The 19987-nt window shown below is 37.7% G+C and overlaps 1 protein-coding gene across 1 annotated transcript in view; it reads left to right on the forward strand.

The window, feature by feature from the left end:
* cdkal1 (CDK5 regulatory subunit associated protein 1-like 1) overlaps positions 1-19987 on the forward strand; it is a 242924-nt gene that overhangs the window by 153676 nt on the left and 69261 nt on the right. The window contains exon 11 of the mRNA XM_079240730.1: positions 16130-16310. Within this exon, the coding sequence (XP_079096856.1) occupies positions 16130-16310 (181 nt within the window). The remainder of the gene's footprint in view (positions 1-16129; positions 16311-19987) is intronic.

Consider the following 19987-nt stretch of genomic DNA (forward strand, 5'->3'; position numbering starts at 1 on the left):
TATGATAGAATACCCTCTCCATGTTTATTTCTTTTCTCCTTTGATGAGGATTAGTGTACAGTATGTGAATGAACCACTCAGGACAGCAGCAGTCAGGATTTAAGGGGGATAAGTGCATCCCCCTGGTGAGGCAACAAATCCATCAGTTTAGTATAGATCCACCCTCGGAAATTCTAACAGAAGAAGAAAAGTAAAGCCAGGCACTCTGTCCTTGATTTAGAAAGCAAATACACAACTCATTGTATATTTTGAGCAATTTTAACAAACTAGTATATTTCCTATCTTCCTTCAGACAAGGGAATGACAAATGTGTGTAATAGACGATAACTACACACTAACGGGTGTCTTCACAATATTAGATTTTTATTAAACAGTAACTGTGGTCAACAGATTTGAGTTTTATTAAATATTTAAAGCATGTGTAACAACAAAAACATCAATCAAATGATTTTTTGTTCTTGTTTGCTGTGTGTTTTGACTCATTTTGGCATGCATGCAATTACACTGAATATGTAACAGTGGGCAAACCAGATCTACAGGATTCCAATTTCCCAGCATCTGCTGTCAGTAGCATGTCAATTGAAATAAATGACCCATGATTTTGTTAATATTGTCAGGGCATTTATATTTCTTGTAACCACATTTACATTAAAAAGTGCTATACCGCAGCACATTAGAGCTTTTTCATCAGTTTATTAAGCCATGCCACAATCATTTCAACTTGCAAATGCGCGCAGTGCACATGAAATTACACCAGGCATAGAGGTTAGGGACCTCACAGTGAAGGCTTTTCAGCAGCAGGGTTTATCCCAGTGCTTATCTGTATGTGTGGTGGGCTCATAGGGCCACAAATCAGTTTTCTTCTTTTAGGTGGTTCATCTGAGGACCACTGGGCAAAGGTTTGCCCACCAAACACTTGCCACTGATCTCAGCCCTAAAGTCTGTCTCTGGGAAAGTGTCCTGGTTTCCCTGTGAATCCTTCCTCCTGAGTCATGCTCTATTACTCACCGTTAGTCTGACCTCTGCTCTGGCACCAGTTTGCCATGGGAAGTCGCTTTGAGCTGCCCTGTTGTTGAGCCATTTCTTCTTTTGTAAGCACAGTCGGTCTAAATAATTTAAATTATTTTTATTATTTTAAACAAGTATTGGTGTGTTTTTAACTAAGTTTTGTTTTGTATGTAGTTGAGAACACTGTGATGAAGGTGGCAGACTTTGTACTGTGGGTGTATATTTGTTTATATTGTGAGTCACTTTCACAACTGACTGTCAAAGTGAAGTGGAGCGTATAGTTACCTCTAAAGAATTACATTGGGCATGTTTACATGGGACTTGTAATTCCTCTACAGTTCCGCATATAAGTTAAACTTGGTTTAAACTGGTGAAAAATGGCCATGTAAACACCTAGTTCCAAATGAAAAAGTCAATTCAAAATTAAACTGGTTTATTCGCATTTTAAATTTGCTAAGTTTTTCTTTCATGTAACCCTTAGTTTTTGCTGTGAGCTCACAGTGCTAACCACAGCGCCACCGTGCAACCCTTACTTCATTCTGAATTATTGATTCCAAATCAAATAACATAATGTAACCGTATCCACTGACCTCTTATTCTATTCTATTCTATTCTATTCTATTCTGTTCTATTCTATTCTATTCTATTCCGTTCTATTCTACAGTCATTTAGCAGATGCTTTTGTCCAAAGCAACTTAAATATGAGAGTAAGAACAACACAAGGAAGAAATCAAACGGTAGAGGACAAAGATAGAAGCGTGTCAGAGTGCTGCGAGTCCAGTTGGAGACGGTTGTAGCCAGGTAATGCTTCAGACAGCAGATTTCTTTTTCTTTCTTAGCAACGAGTAGCCAGACTCAAAAAAATTGGGGCTGAAGCTTTACCTAATAAGCTTACTCGTGTGGCTGATAGATTAACTGCACATTCAACCTTTGATCAGTAGACTGAAGACAAAATACTTAAGTTAACTTCTCGGATAAAGTATCCCACCACCCACTTATGGGTCGGGACCCTGTCTTTGTGAATGAATGACATATTACATTAAAATTCACTGTATTTTGCTTCTAAAACCTTGGGAACAATCATTGCTTGTATCTGTGGTTTGAAGATGTGGCTTTGGGGGGATCTGAAGAAAGGGTTTTGGGATTTTGAATGGTGTATTTTCAAAATGTAGCTTGATCAAACCATTTTCCAGATCAGCTTCCCTACATTTGTTTATACTCAGAAATTTAACAAAGTTTTAATACAGAATTGTGCAAAAACTTCATCCTCTGTTTTTTGTCAGCAGGTGAACTATTAAAAAGTTGGTACTTCTGTTATTTTTTTCTTTTCTTTTATCCAAACTTAGTGTGAGGAAATGGTTGAAGCCTTCTGCATGTCTGTTCTTTCAGTCATATTACCATGCTGCAATCATGACATTGTCTTAATATAATGCATTATCCTTTCTTCCTTGCTTTACCATTTAACTTAATGAGTTTTTTTCTCATTTTCTGTTCTTGTAAATAGAACCTTTCATTGAAGTCATTCTACGCCTGTACACTGAGGAAAAATCATATTTAATATATTTTCCTTTGAGTAACATAATCACTTTATACAACCAAATTGTTTTATGCCGTGAATAATTTGAAGAATCGCAAGAATTAAAATTAAAATGGTTAAATTGTTCTCATCTTCATCACCATATTTTTTCACTCTTCGCTTTGCTTCTATCAATTAAAATCATATAATGAAGTTCAGTCTTTATGTAATGATGTATGGTGGAAATCCTGTTAGGGTGGAATAAAGCTGTTACAGACTGTGTGAACATGGTCAGAGGATTTTCCATAGTTGTTTCATAGTTTGCCATAATATCTGGGCAGATTTTCCCCAAACTGCTCTTGAGGATTAAGTATGTTTGAACCATTGGGGCTCAAGATGAAACGCCTGGAAAAGAACAGTGAACTGCATGTGAGTTGGGGATTGGCTGTGCATGTGAGCAGACGAGCAGCATCTGGCAGTATAGATGTTAAACTTGAAGGCTGGTTTCATTGAGTTGAGAAGGGGGGGAGGTGTCCGCCATCATAGTACCATATAGGGATTAATGATTGGGTACGGTTTAGCATTGAATGGCTTTTAGAACTTCTGGGGTCTCCCATAGGGTAATGTCTTCCTGACCTCTGAAAAGACGTTTGCTTCTACGAAAAGGCAATGAGTTACTTTCATCACAGCTGTAGCGATTCCATCTGACATTAATATCTACTTCATATCATCTGTATGGCATTGGTGGACTGAAGTTACACACACAGTATTGATTACTTCAAGCAAAAATGGGGAAAAAAAACAAACCTTTTTCAATAGGGGAGTTGTCTTAGTGATGTCACCAGCTAACTGCTTCAGTGATCTTTGACATATAATTGGTACATAGATGTTTGATCTATAACATGATAGAAACAGAGGGGTCTGGCTACAGTAGTGCGGGCTCTACTCTTGGGCCACGTCCACGATATGGCAGGAAGAAAAACTTTCCCGCACCGACCCCTCTTCCACCCAGTGCCACCTTGAAGGTGATCAGATGAAGATGGTTTGCCAATTGCATTAAAAAACAAGAAGAGGAAGAAAAAGATGAAGATAAAAAGACCTTGAATACAATGCAAACTAAACTGCAGTAAGCAGAAGCCCAGTGTAGTAACAGAAATCAAGCCAAAGGAAACAAAATAAAAAAACTAACTGTTGTGTTGTCATTCATAAAAACATAAAATTCAGTTAAAAATCTTAAGTCTCACTACTCAAGTACACATACTTAGTGGGCTTATCATACAGTTATCAATATTTCCATATTAAAATCAGCACTTTGCCAGTCAGTGTATTCTGTATTAAAAATCTTCAATGCAGTTCCGTAATGCAATAATTTTTAGAAATCTTTGCTTTGAAAAGTCTTTGTTTCCTCCTGCTTTGTGGAAGGGTCTTGAGTGGAGTCAGCACTGGAACCATTTCTCATGCTGTGCAACCAGTTTTTATGTATTTAACAAGTAAAAATGAGAGGGTATGCATATAAAGACATTCTCACAACGATAACTAACAATATATTGTGACTTTGGAAGATAAAGGGTCTTGAGAAATTAAAGATATCCTAGAGATTATTTTTTCTTTTCCAGTCTCAGTTTTACAGTAGATGGCTCAGGTTGTCCGTATGATCAGCATTTTCATGTGTTAGTATGTTGCAATGATCAGCCAGACTGGCGCTGTGACTGTTGAGTTAATGTGTTGATTATAAACTTTCTGTGTCTTTTTAAGTGTAACAAGAGTTTCTTGTGAAACAAATGGCTCCAAGACTGTTGTGTTTGTGTTTTGTCTGTGTGTGTGTGTGTGTGTGTGTGTGTGTGTGTGTGTGTGTGTGTGTGTGTGTGTGTGTGTGTGTGTGTGTGTGTGTGTGTGTGTGTGTGTGTGTGTGTGTGTGTGTGTGTGTGTGTGTGCGCATGTGCTTGTGTGTTAGTCATCAGCATTAGTCATGAGGAGTAAGAGGGTTATATCAAACCTCCCTGGGTTACGGCAGGACACATGCATCAGTAGCGTGACTCCTCTGTGATTGTGTGCAGTTTGGAGACAGTCTCTTGATCTGTTTATTGTTGAAGATACCTTTATTGGTTTGCACACACACGCAGTCACACACCTAAGGGTTTCAAGTATCGTTGGGGCTAATGTTTCACTTGAATGTTGGGCGGGAGAGGAGGCATCTCCCTAAAGGCACTGGATAGACACGGAACCAGGAAAAAAAAAAAAGTGAGGGAAAGCAGGGAGGGCAGGAGAGGCGGGAAAACAGCAGCGAGTCAGACCAGTTTACCGCGATAACCCGACACACTGGCGGGACTTGTCAAGTTTCTACCCTCCTCTCCCCTCTCTTGTCCCTCCAGCTGATGATTCAGCAAGTAAAACAAATGAAGCGTTGGGTTTCTGTGTTTGTTTTTGACTGTCAGTCTTTGATTTAAAACTCCTGTTGAGCTGCAGCAGCGGCACGCACAGCAAACAGCCTGTTTTAGTCATCACAGACCCTCGATAATAGCTCGCACAAATGCACACTTGTCTCTTCATTAGAGCTCAGGATTTCAAATCCATACTTTCATCAAGTGCTGATAGACTTTTAACTCCCATTTGTGCATGAAGCTTTGCCTGAACAAGTAGAATGTGACGCTTTAAAAACGTATCAGGGTCATAATTAAGATTGCAGCTGTATTTGTTTATCAACTTGCCCTGTTTGTTTATGCTACCTGTTGGTTTGTGTTTAAAAGTCATTAAATTTAGAGGCATTGGAGGGAAAGAGCTTTCCAGCCTGCATACCTGGCTGTGTGTGTCAATAAGCCTAGTGTTGTGAATTGGCTCAGTTTGAACAACAGGAAACAAGCAGAGACGACTCATTAACTTCACAACAAGCTGAAACTGAGTGGTGTGTGAGAACCAGTGTGTGGATAATGACTCTTGGCAGTTCCTAATACATTGTTTTCTTATTGACATTTCCTCTGAATTAAACCTTATTTCCTTTCCTTGAAGTACACACATAAGGCAGAAAGAGCTTCACTATAATTACAAGAGTTAAGTTTTCCTTCATTAAGTTGTGTTCATGTATTATTAATCCTGTCAGACCACATCATCTATCCTTCCTGTCTTTAAAAGAAAAGAGGAGCGGAAGGTTCATGTGTGTGCACGACCAGTATGATGTGGTCTATTTGCACTTATGCAAGCATGTGTGCTTCTTTAAAACATGTCCACACAACATTGAAACTCCGTGCTTCCTTGTGTACTCTGAGAGCAGGAGGCAAAACAACACAAGTAATTTTCACACACTCTGGGAGGATAATTAAACAGGTGTTTTTTTTTTGTTTTTTTTTGAGCTGTGTCACAGTCTACGCTTCACCCTGTTAAAGTATGATCCACCATTTTTAAGAGTTATGCCATCCCTTCTGCTTGTTACGAAAAGCGAGTATTCCTCAACACATTGAGGGCAGACATCATACAAGTGGTTCATCAATATTATTGTTAGCTGAATCGACATTTGTCACTGTTACCTTTATCAATAAAATTCTTTGATGTGATTTATCCTCATAATACCGACGGTTATCCAGTTCCTGAAATACTGTTTTCATTTTCCATTCTCTGCATTTGCCTAAAAGTGGTATTTGTTTTCCTTTCTCTCCTCAAACAAAGGTGTCAGTACACTACTATGGGAAAGTGTTTTGAACACTTTCCCTCCTACAAAGTACACAGAGTACAAACTGAAACTGTATGGTCTGATTGACCTGAAGGCAAAGGCTGTTGGAATGTTTTTACTTTTACATTTCAGCTGACCCTGATTACACAGGTAATAAAATAAACCTGCAAGACATCAAATAAAAGAAATGTTTAAAAAAAAATCAAATAAAGGTTTGTGCATAAATAGAAATATGTAGATAGTCCATCACATGCACACATGGTATCAAATGCACTTAAGTCAGACTTTCTGACACCTTTGATAATGAAATGCATTTATAGTAGATGTAACCATGTTACAGTATTTAAAGACTTGACTTTTCCTTGGTCTGCTTTTATATTTATTCTTAACAAAGTGGACCCTTCTCTCATTTGTATATAATCACCATTATCCCAGATTTATCAATCATAACTCACACTCGAAGAGGAATATTTCAGTTTGTCTTACATTGTAGTTAGTCATTTCAAATCTTAACAAGTTTATTTTCAGTATTTGCAATGCTCACAGGTTTACATACATCTTCACAGGCATGTGTGAAATAGCCATGAGATAGCGAGGCGCTACAATGGGAAAACGTAAACCAGCTCTCAAACGTTAAATGACACGCCAAGTGACAAGGAAGCAGTGTGTTACCTTTCCATGGGCATGTTCTGTCCCTGTGCGCTCACATGCATGAGGTCAGCTGACACTTGGGTACATCCAGGAGATCAGTAATATTTCACTGTCTGACTCACCTTGCATTCCATCTCATCTTCCTTCTTCTCAGTATTGGAGCCTTAGTTTCAGCCATAGTTTCACTTGCAGAAACTTTGCAGTCTGTTAGTGTAAGAGTTCTTGTCTGTGTATCTGTTTGTTCCTCTTTGTTTTCACTTTAGAAACATTTTATGTTTCTAAATGCCTAAACATTTCTGCCCAGGGACAGAAATTTGGCTTTAGTCATGCTCAGTTTCCACTCTGAAGAAAGTACCCCAGGACTCAGTGTTATTTATTTCCATATCAGAGATATTACTGTGGCTGATGAATGGTTGACACTAAAATACTATTTAAGCTGTAAAACTTTGCTGACTTTACAGTTTGACTCAACTCACCTGCTCGTGATTGGATGCATGTTGTCTTGCATCGTCAAAGTATTAAAAAGCACTGTTATTTTTTTTAGGATGAATATAATCTAATTATGTTGAAAATATCATCAATTTCATGTTGTTCTAAGGTCAGACCAAAGTTATAAAATGCTTGTAATTTAGTGATGTCAGTTTTGATGATGAGAAAATGAAGAAGAGCTCCGGGTTTCTGTCTGTTTATCTTCAAGCTTGTTGTGGCGTGGTACGTCTGTGAGGAGGATTTATGTTCGTATTTAAGTGATTGTTGTGCTGACTAAATTAATGACTTTGTGGTGGAAATATAATATTAAAGGGCCACTTTTGGTGAAGAGGCCTTTCCTCATTCTCAAGAAAACCTCACATGATGTTATTGTTCAACTCTTGTGCCTTTCATCCTAATGGTTTATGAAATGAGAATTTAAGAAGTATTGCAACCAATTGGTGCATTAATCAAAGATCCTCCTTTCTACATAAATTGATTTTAACGCTTTAATTTTATGATTTTTTTTTTCTTTTTTTTTTCTCTTTAGTTTGACACTTGCACGGCAAGGACTGATGCTCCATGTCATATTAGCCAGCATATTAATACTTTTTTGATAGTCACTGTGGTGATACTTTTGTTAGGTAATAAAACAAATTTTGTGTTCTTAAGATCATTTTCAGTGCGAGACCACAGTGCAGTGGTCAGTGAAAAGCAGAGGAAGTGGTGTTTGGGTTGTTAAAATAAAATAATAAACCATGAAAAATATTAAGGTAACAAGTAATCATTAACATGTTACTTATCAATCTGCCCTGTTGTTAATCAATTTCACCTTTTGTTGTAACATTAGAACTGACAACAGGTGGAAATGCGAGAAACTGGCGAGACAGCCTCATAAACAATGATCCTTCAGATGCTGTCCAGACATGTGGAGGGCGTAGTAGGAGGACAACGACTCAGCAGCAGAGCTGCTATCTGCTCTTTTGTGCAAAGAGGAACAGGAAAAGCACTGCCGGAGCTGTACAGCATCAGCACATGAGCAGGCCATTAATGTGCCCATCAGACTCCATGAGGGTGGTATGAGAACCTGACGTCTGAGACCTGTACTCACAGCCCAACACTGTGCAGCCTGATTGGCATTGGCCAGAGGAGACCAGGATTTGCAGATTTGCCATTGGCGCCTTGTGCTCTACATGGATGAAAACGGGTGCACATTGGCACATGTCACAGATCTAAAAACGTCTTGAGATGCTGGGGACAATGTTTAACTGTCTGCAGCATCTTCCAGCATGACCGGTTTGGCATGGAGTCAGTGATGGTCTGGAAAGACATATTTTGGGGTCCATTAGGTTTTGGGATAAGATCTCATAGTCTTACTCATCGTAAGACCGTATGTTCCTGCAGTGGGACCTGGGTTCTTAATGAAGCATGACAATGTATGGACTCATGTTTTCTGGTCCATGTCAGCAGTTCCTGCATTATGAAAGGTACTTATGCTGTAGGCTGCCCTTCCTGTTCAGCAGACCTGAGTCATATGGATCACCCCTACATCAGGTCTCATTCCATCCACCACCTCCACATTGTGCTACAGACTGTCCGGGGGTTGACTGATGCCATGATCCAGATCTGGGAAAATATCCCTCAGTAGAACATCCGTGGTCTTATCTGTAGCATGGCCAGATATTGTAGGAAGTGCATACAGACATGTGGAGGCCACACACACACAATTGAACCTCATTTTGAATGGTCTTTAGGAATTTCCTCAGAACATGTCAGCCTATGATCTGGTCTACAAACTTTTACTTCAAAAATTATTCTGAATCCAGACCATGGGTTAATTATTTTGATTTCCATTGATCATCCTTATGTTATTTTGTTCCTGGATGTAATTACTAAAGATTTTCTACTGGCATATCTCATTAATCGAGATCATAGAAGTTATTTAGCATGAATAGGCTCTGCAAGTCACACATAGAATGACTTGGTGATTAGCTAAATGTTTCTGCTGAAAGTTTAGAACACAGGATCTGGAAACCTTCTTTTATGAACAACTTTGGCTGGACAGTGAAATTCAAACAGCCTTTATATATGAAACATTGGAAAATATTGGTAATTGTTACTCTAACATTTACCTTCGAAGTTCTTCTAACTTCCATCAGTCCATTTTTATGGAAAGTTCTTTTTCACTTTTTAAATGTCACTTTCAATTACAGTACTTTTTAACATTTTGGACCATTAACTCTTTGACTTTGCAGAAAAAGTCAGTAGGAACTTGCTTTAGCAGTGCCAGGCATGTGTCATTGATAATATTTTGAACTTTCTGTCGTGCTTCATGAAAGGAGCACCAGAGCCTACACAGAAGCCATGTTCGCCATTCATTTGATTTAGGTAAAGCCTTTTACATCCAGCTTCTGTCAGGTGTCTTGATGTTCATCATATTGGCACAGGTCAGAACAGTTGGATGAAATGATGAATCACACACTGCTGCTATGTCAGTGAAGGTTGGATTAAATTGAAATGAAGTGCAAAGGGACAGTCCATTTAACGCCTGACCAGACGGTCACAAGTCTGAAGTCTTTGCACCGCTGCCCCCTCCAAGCCTTTATATGTACGTGTGGGTGTGTGTGTGTGTGTGTGTGTGTGTGTGTGTGTGTGTGGATGGATTTGCAGCGTGTGTGCTCTTATTACTTCTAGCTCAGACTAATGAAATGTGTATGTGTGTGTTCTCATTACCCTTCTCCAAGGCTAATGACGTATGTGTGTGCCAGCATGTGTAAGTGTGTGTGTTAAATTGAACTGCAGTTCTGCTCTGCTGTGTTCTGGCTGTTTCATTAAATGATAAAGTTTACTGATGGCTCCGCTGGGATCATTATTTACTTGGCTCTCCGTTCATCTCACAGCAACCACCTCGATCTTTTCAAATGGCCTGCTGCATGGACTGATAGTGATTATTTTGCACTGCAGGTTTAAAAACAAGTGCCTTGTTATTCACCTAATAGAGCTCCAGCATGTTTAATCACTTCCACATAGACTTGTATTCACCATCAGATGTTTACCTGCTGATATTAAATAATATCTTCCTGAAAAAAAAAAACAATTGGATATTAGTAAATTAAGGCTGTTTTGGTATTTTTTTCCCTCCAGATATCCAAACCAGTGTCTAATCTACAAACTAAATGGCTAATGAAGCACATAAATGGTAGGAAAATGACGGCACGTGATAAAGGGAATGACTGTCCCAGCTTAAGGCATCTAATATAGTTTTACCTACTCATGTGTTCGTCTGTTCCCTTTTTTCTTTTTAAGTGAGGAAAATCACTTCAAACTCAGCCACTTAAACCTAAAAGCTAGACTCAGAGAAAGCTCAGATTTTATGAAAGAATGGGGAAAAAGAGACTGGTAGATTAAGTCTTTCTGACAGTTTGACAGCTCCTGCAGGCCAACCGAAGCCCTCACCTTTCTCACTCTGTCACTCCTGCACTTTCAAACACACTGCATTTATCTTTTGCATCATTTGTTGCTTTCAGTGTTTGCATTACTTATCAGTAAAATGCAAGGATACCACTCTGGCCTTGACTCACATGCCAACTGAATTGATTTTTATCATCTGTCCCCAGTGCAGTGGTGACATCTGATACAATTAGGCTGTTAGGTCATGGTCGCCGCCACTTAGAGATTCAAAATCATTTCACATGGTCACAAGAAACACTGTTTCCTTTCCAGCTTTAATAATTCTGAAAGACTTCTGTTATCTACTCTGTCACTTGACACCTCTTTAACTGGTGCTGACAGTTCCGTATTTCATCTGAGATGGTGGCAGTAAGTGAGGAAAGTGAGTGATAACCAGCCAGACCACTTTTTCTCTCTGTCCTTCTCTATAAATTGAGCTGCTACATGACAGTGCCATTACCCACTGCTGCCACTGCTAAATCAGACACTTAGGAGTCTGAGTGATTACCTACACTCCTTGCAAGTGTCCTTATTCTTGTCTGTTTTCTTAGGCTCTACCTGACATATTGTATTGGTAATGAATTATATATAAAACGCTGAAAAGTTTGGTTAGTGAGCATGACAATAAAATATGCTTACTGAAGCATAACCATGAAAAAATAATGAAAAGTACAATTGAAAGAACAAGGAATACAGTCACAAATTCTGACAAACCAGGGCAACAAAGCTAATGACTGTTTACTGTTTCCACCGACAACTCACCAGTCCAAAAATTACAATTTTTGGACTAAACAGTGTGTAAGTGTAGCCTTCAGAGCACTGACAAACCCACGGTTATATGCTATAGGACGGCTGTAGTTGGCTCTTAAATTTAAAATAATTCAATGAATTTATAGAAATATAATGAAACCTGTTTCAACCATTTTATTTCAGGTTTATTAATATTTGAAACTTAATAATGCAACACATTAACTGAATGCTTGCCAAGAGGCCAGTTTAGCCCTCACTGAACACAAATAGGAAGCTGTTCCACTCTTTATGACCAATCCACTGACCAGTGTGAGCAAACCTGACTTTTTTGGAAGCTGGGCTGTAATGAGTCATGTTAGACTGAAGGCGATATCATTTTTTATATTAAGAGTTTTTTAATGAGTCTTTTAAAATGAAAACATACTAATATGTTTGACTAGAAAACATAAAATAGAATTATGAACTGTAAATCAGTATGTGTCTCTTCACGAAGAAAGTGGGACATACAAAACATCTGAAAAATTACTGGTACCAAAGTAATAAATGCTAAAGTGGGCAAATGGTTCTGATGAGAATTTTAAATGCATGGCCGAAAAATCTCCCATGATATCTGACAATGCTGGATCTGAACTTAATTTTCATACAATTTGCCTGAATTTCATAATCACCAGCTTCAGTCCCAACTGAATTTCTTGATACTCCTACTCCAGCAGCTCCCTCATGCACAATATCACATTATAGTAATGCCAGATAATACTTACATGATTAGTACTTGTACTTGCCTCAAGCCAGTAGCTTTCCAGTCTTTTTATATTTTTTTGACAACACTTCTCTTCAAAGCAACTCTCTTTACGTTTCTATTCCTCTGCCTTCTCATTGCCACAATTCTTTCCTTTCACTGTCGGACTCCTACACAACAGCAGCCCGAGCATTATCATTCAGTACACTGATGTACGCACACACACACACACACACACACTGTCACACATATCTCACACACAAGGATTGCATGGTCTCTGACACAAGAATACTGTAGGTGAATACTTACCTTCTCAGATTGTTTTTTTTCCTTTGTTACTCTTCCATTCTTCTTCACAGTGCTTTCCTCTCCATGCCTCCAAACCACTCTGTTTCTTTTTTGTGGTTGTCATATTTCAGGATTCTTCTATCCCAGGTTGCCTCATCCTCATTTTTTACTTGGGGTGCTTCAAGACACCTATTGTGCAATATATATATATATATATATATATATATATATATATATATATATATATAATGTGTGTATGTATGTATATATAAAGATGCTGCCTGTTTATGGAACACATGTATGGAAAGTGCTAGAACCTTAATAAGCGAGAAGCAGATATGAAAATGTGAATATCTGAATATCTCTGGTATCTTCGTCATAGTGTGTTTTACATATTGTTGGAACAATCTTCTCTTGCTGGGCAATGCCTTCTGCCTGCCCTTACTGGTTATTTTTTCTTTTTTTTTTATGAGGGAGGTGGAGAGGATATAATTTCTGATATCTTAAATCTTATTCAGATCAACATTAGACATTAACTCTTCCCCTGTGCCTGAACTTGCCTGATAATGTGTCCTCTGATAGATTATTTTCTCTTTTGTTATCTCTTTTCCACACAGCAACATCTCTCATCCTGCTCTTTCTGGGTATTTATTAAGTTTACATCCAGATCTAATCATTTGTGGGTTAAGTAATTTATTTTCCAAAACCATTTGTCCTGCATGTCATTTATCTGCCCAAACAGGACTTTTCAACAACAGTAGCAGTAACTTGAACTCCAGTCTTGAAATTAGAGGTTTTTGTACATATTTAGTAAGAATTTTAAATATGATGGATGCAAAGAAGTCTGCCGGTCTGATGTGGGAAAAGGAGAACATACATTACGGATAGTATTGTGCTCATTACTTCATGAGAAAAGTTCATTTTATCTTTGAGAAACAAACTTGATGTTTGGTTTTGAGGTTTGTGAGAGTAGCCCACATCTGCATCAGTTTAATTGAAAGAAAACTGAGCTGAAATGTAATCTGTTGTCTTGATTTTTCTCCCTTTCCATATCTGTTTCTCACACTTTGCCTTTCAGAGTTGAACAATAACAAGATATATTTCTACTCTAGTTTTTAACAAGGACAGTATCACAGTGGTTCTTATTCATTAGTATCTCACATCACACCTCTATCACCCCAAGATCTGGGAGATGCAGAGGTGTCAAAATGACAGTGTACATGTCTTTTTTTTTTCTTTTTTTTTTTTTAACTTCCTCAGCTTCTTTGAAAAAATCTACAAAAGTCAGTTCACAATTGTGTTTCTCCATGCTCCTCTTCACAATGTTGTGGCTTTTTGTGTTTTTTTTCCAACCCTTGCTTCAATTATACATCTTTTACTGGAAAAGGTTTCATTTTTAAGTACTTTTACAAAAACAAAAAATATCCCCTGTTTATAACTCCATCAGACCACTACCACCAATGGGCCTTTGCAAATGAGATGAACTAACCTTGCAGAGAGGCATGCTGCACACATTGTCATAAACAACAAAACAATGAAACAGACAGCTGGTATGTTATCAGCAAGTTGCAATAAATAATGAATATTTCATGAGATCGGGAAAACTTGTAAGAGAAGGCAATTATCTTTTTTAGCTATATTTAAATCTAATATGCTGCTCAGAATGTCTCAGATGTGTCTTCAGAATTCAGCCGGCTGGAGCTAAAAGTGCCATTTTACTAATTTATTGTTTTCCCACAACTGTTATTGTTTCCTGACCCAATTGAAGAATTTTAAAATGCGCTTTGAAACACAAACTAAACCATTTCACTGTATGTCTTCTATCAGGACACATGATTAATTATTACAAGGCCCTACAGCAGCTAAAAAATATTTATTTATCAAATAAGATGTCTAAACTGTTGATCCTTTGGGGTTTGGAGCGCCTGACTGAGGGAATTCCAAGAATTTAGTTTTACTGTCAACAGAAAAAAGGATTTATTTATCAATACATTAAACCACTGAAGAATTTATTCTGAAGATTTATGTAGTTTACCTTTCCGGAAGGTAGTTGTCAGGCACATTTCAAAGGTCAAGGATGCCTCTGCCTGCAAGCTATTGGTTAATATTAATCACCATGAGCCAATTGGAGCTCATCAATAGGTCAGAGGTTATCATTGGGCTGCAGATCCAGGAAGTTAATCTAATTAAAAATGCATCTGGCTGTCGATGGCAGAGAGAACATCTTTATTTTCTTTGTTGATCTTCTTTTCTTTCTGTGCTCATTTTGAATATATTTAGATGTTTATGCCTTGTATGTGTTTTTACTGATTTTTATGTGGAGATGAAAGATTACTTGCTCTTTCTTTGTGTGTTTTTAGTGTTGTCTTGTTTACAAATGTATTCATTTTCTGTTGCACTTCTAAGGGGACATTTTTTTTTTATCTTGGAGAAAAGAGACAATGAAGGTAAAATGAAAGAGCGAGTAAACAGAAAGCCAAATTACTGGTGAGCTTTCAGTTACTAATAACATCCTGGCTCTTTCTAGCAGAATGGTTGCCATGTAAGCCATTACATTAAGAGGCTCCTGTGTCCCTCCTATTCCACTGCATCAAGAGCTTTGATAGAAAGCTTGTGATCAACGGCATGGCTTTCTTCAATTGAAAATGATTTCCAATTATTTCCATACAGCAGAGTTTCCAGTCCGACTTTAATGAGAAAAAAAATAACGGCATCTTCAAAAACAGCTACCTTGTCAAAAAGAATTTGAATCCCTCTTCTCATAGCAGGGCTGTTTCTGACAGAGTCTCCTTGTTGCTAATTTAGCACTTTATAGTTATTGACAGTTACTTGAGTTGTCAGAGAAGATGATAAATGTTGTTTGTCATTAAGTGCAATCATTGACACCTTATGGCAGCATGTCCAAAAATGTCTTTTCCCCTCCGAAGGCCATTGTGTCCCCAAGAGGTACATTTTCTGGGGTTTTTTTTTTCTTTTTTAAAAACAATCCATCCAGCTGCTGCCAGTGCAAACAACATGCATGAAAGGAATCAATTTTTTCCTTCCAATACCACCCTACAGGCAACAATTGATCCAGTGAAGTTATCCAGTCAATAACCAATAGTTGCTGATTTACAGCACAGGTTGATAATCAGGTTTTGATTGGCTGAATGACTCCAATTAAAAGTAATACAATGGTGCCTCAAGATGCTTTTTACAAGTATACATAAACATTGTGAACGAAGCACTTCAGAGTGATTTCAGAAAATGGATTAGGTAGTAGTAAGTAAGTAAGTAGTAAGTAAGTAAATGTCAGCCTATAATGATCTTCTGTTTGATTTAGATTTAGAATTTTCTTTTCCACAAGGACAACACCTTGTTAACTTCCATGATCTTTATATGAATGATTAATACCGACTGACAGACTGAACTGAAACCAGCTGGTTTAGATTATCTGCAATGCTGTTCATCATCAAGTGATGCCAAAACTCCTCGTATAAAAGTGAAGTTCCTTATAAAACCAAAATTAGGTTGTTTATTATTTCTCTAACTTTAAAATCAGTAAATAATGCAAACTTTTTTCAACTACAAGAAATTCTTTCTGTTTCTCTTTTAGGGTACCTGGTGTAACAATTGCTACGGATATAATCTGTGGTTTTCCCGGTGAGACAGAGGAGGACTTCCAAGAGACGGTAGAGCTGGTGAAACACTATCGATTCCCCAGTCTATTCATCAACCAGTTTTATCCCAGACCTGGTACACCTGCTGCAAAAATGGAGCAAGTACCAGCGCATGTGGTGAGTGTGGAAAGGGAAAATAAGTTAGAAGTTACGGTTATAATGTGGCCACAGAGCTGCACAGTTCTCTAGATAGCATGCTTGTTTGTGAAGATTCTCTGTTCTGTGGGTCATGATGTGGTATGTTTTAGATGCACACTTGTCAGCAATAATAAGTTACCAAAACTAACCTTTAATGTCATGTAAGAAAGGAACTTATTCCTCTGCTTCAAGTGAAAAGCAACACACCAGGTCAGCTGTCATTAGATAATGATAATAGACTTGAAAGACAAATGTGAAGTGTTGGTAAATTTGATTTTAAAAAAAACCCCAAAACAAAACAACAAAGCATGATTGTAACTCTGTGGCTTGAGTCTAAGGTAAAAGAAAGAGAATTCCTTTCTAGCGAAACCATCAGCTGGTTGGTTTTTATCAGTTTCAGCAGAGAGCATCTTGTAATAATGTCAGTGAATTTATTTCAAGTTGTGAATCAGGCAGCTGAGATTGAAGTGGGTAAACCAATATTCAAATCAGTACATTTTCATTTTTAATTGTATAGTTATCATAAAATTAAAAAAAAAAAAAAGTTATGATTGTATGCACACATCTATTAACCCTTTGAGTCCCGAATTGCTGTCTTTACTATGGGAACTGCAAATATCCATCTGCTGTATAGGATCTTAGTGGGTTAATTGGGTTGCCGCTCAAATTGTTGGCAGTTTTCTCAGCCTGCGGGGTTTCAGATATCTGTTTAAAGTTTTTGAGATTTCATCATTTTCTTACCTCTTCTTACAAATCTACTCTCCCTCTCGCTACCATGTGTTGCCACATCTCTTTCAAGTGAGTTTTCAAATCTTACAAAATATGTTCACCAAGAGGTGTGAAGAGATTGCACTGCAGCACTGAAATTTTCTACACATTTTCCAGTTGGTTTGAGCTGGAGTGTGCAAATGCCTGCAACATTTGGCCTTGACTTATTGCAGAGTTTACCCTGGCAACTACCTGGTAATAACTCACACAGTAAAAAATCACACAGTGGACCTGGGTGTGAATATCTCAGAAAATCCTCCAGAGTTCACGGCGAGGCAGTCTGTGTGGTATAATAACAGTTTTGTCTTCACGCTCTCCTGCTTGCTTTATATTGCTTTTCACCTTAAAAAAAAAAAAAAAAAAAAGCATCTGTACGAAAAGTACAAACACTGATCATTTAATGTGCTTAAAGGAGCCTTCTGAGTGTGATTTGGTAATTAAAATAGCAGTTACAAAATTTAAATTGAAAAACATCTGTATCTAAAATCCTTTAAGATATTTGTGGGAATCATGTTTAGGAAAAAATAAACAATCTAAGCTGCATATTGTCAGGTTTCTCAGATTATTTATGTATCAATTCTACGTGAACGAAAATGATACTTATGTTGTCAAACAATATGTGGGCATTTGTTTGTCAGGCTTACACATGATTTTCTTACTTTAGTCAGATTTGTATAATCAACAGGTTGGATCTTGTAGAATCAATTAAAAATTTGCATGGGGGGATCTTGAGAAATTTTAGGATTTGTATTATAAGAATACACATTACTACAAGCGTATAATAGTGAAAGAATCTGATATTGCATGTCCAAACAGACTGTAGGTGCACACATATATTTACACGTATATAAGCCTGTTAAGAAAACGTAGGTTGCAAAATCTGCCTACATGTTTGTGCCTGACCTTTGCATCAGTTACAGAACCCCACAACCATCCAGAGAAGATGTCTGCAGGGAGTATGTGTGTACACTGGGTTATCCCCTTTAGACAGACATCCAGACACATATAGTGCGCATGTTAAAGCACATATGATTAAAGTGCACATGTCTTCATACCTGATGCATTAATGTGTGATAAATTATTTATGTTGCTGCCTCATTCAGTACAGAAAATCCAAGTTTGTTTATGATGCACAGTGCCCGAATAATACTGCATTGGAATAAGCAACCAACTCATTATGTAAACATCTGTCACTCAAACTAGTGTGGTCCAAAACCAAGAAGTCAGAGAGTAACAGTACCTCTATATATGAACAGTTATTATCCAAAACATTTCATAATATTGATCAGAACTTTAACAGGTTAATTGTAAATTGAGACATTTCAGATACTAATGTGTTGTCCTGTGTTGGTTACGCTGTCTTTTGAACCTCTTCCTTGTCTGTAGAATTACCAAGCTAATGCTTTCTTGGTCTTTTTCCCTCTTAATCTTAATCAGTTGTCATATAGACATATACACATATAGAAATATAATGTTGCTTAACCAAGACCAGACTAAATGCAACAAAGCACTGCCCCTATAGGCTTGTACAATAGGCACTTCGCATGATGGCTGCACCACTTCATCAGCTTCTCTTCTTGCCCTGATGCTCCCATCACAGGGTGAATCTGGACTCATCAAATCACATGACCTTCTCCCATTGCTCCAGAGTATAGTCTTTATGGTCCCTTGCAAGTTCTCTGTTTAGCCTCACTGATTAGTGGTTTTCTTATGGCTCCTAATCCCTTCCGCTCCATGTGCATTGTGCATGTAGAAACGTTCTTACCTTCACTATTTTCACTATAATTATGAATAACTTTGGGTTAACCAACTTGTTGTGAGGTAAAATACAATCCCTGTGCAGTAATTATCCAGCTGGTTGAGGCTCATACCCATTTACCTGGTTAAATTGAGGCAGCAACTTTTTTTTTTTATTTAGCCTGGCAGTGTAATAACAAAGCTGTGTAAGACATAAATCCAAAAAGCAAAGGACTAAACACATTTCTTCTGTATTTTATAAAGATTTACATCTTTCCATTTGCAGAAACAGAGTAATTTACACAAAATTGATATTCACCATAAAGCAATAATATTTTTTATACATCCTGTTTTAATTCTTTTTTTGTTTAATCTTGTTTAAACCAAACTCAAACATACAAACTATGGTGAAATGATGTTTTCTTGGGGCCTGCATAGGTCCATCAGTAACTCTTTTACCGTGGAGACAAACTTTCATTTAATTTCTGTCCTTCCATTTACACGCTTATTCCCGTTCTGCTGTCTGAATTCTGCTCCCAAAGATGTTGAACAATATTTTGCAACACACTGCAACAGTTTTCCCCATTATTAAAGTGCAACCAATGTACACATGCTACTTGCATTTTTGTACATTTAAAAGATTTTTCTCTGACCTTTTCATTTCTCTCGTTTAACCTCTTACATATGCTGTACCCAGATGCATCCGGTTCTGCTTGCATCTGTGCTCCCTTATTCTTTACCATCAAAGTGTTGACACTCTCTTTCAAGTAGTGTCTTCATAAGTCATTCTCTTTTTTCCGTCCTCTCTCTTTCCTCTCCCGATTCTCTGAGGAGAAGTGGAGTATGTCTTACAGGGATAATTCCCCAGACAACTACACCGCTGCTCCCCCTCTTCCCGTCTTTACTCGCTCTTCTCACCGTATCTTCCATCAGTCTCATCTGACTTTTATTGCTACTGTTTGCATGTCAGCACAAATCTGTCCGAGACTTCTGCATTCCTGCAAGCAACTCTTTGAGTGTCAAACTGTGATATATTACCTGTTTTTATGGAGACTTCTAATCAGCATTTTTTTCCTTTTATTACATTGGAGTTCAAAAAAAAACTTTGATCAAGCATTGTGAATGGATATGTGTGCCTGACAGAACTGTGA

This window comes from Telmatherina bonti (assembly GCF_933228915.1).
Source record: "Telmatherina bonti genome assembly, chromosome: 5".
Classification (NCBI taxonomy): domain Eukaryota; kingdom Metazoa; phylum Chordata; class Actinopteri; order Atheriniformes; family Telmatherinidae; genus Telmatherina; species Telmatherina bonti.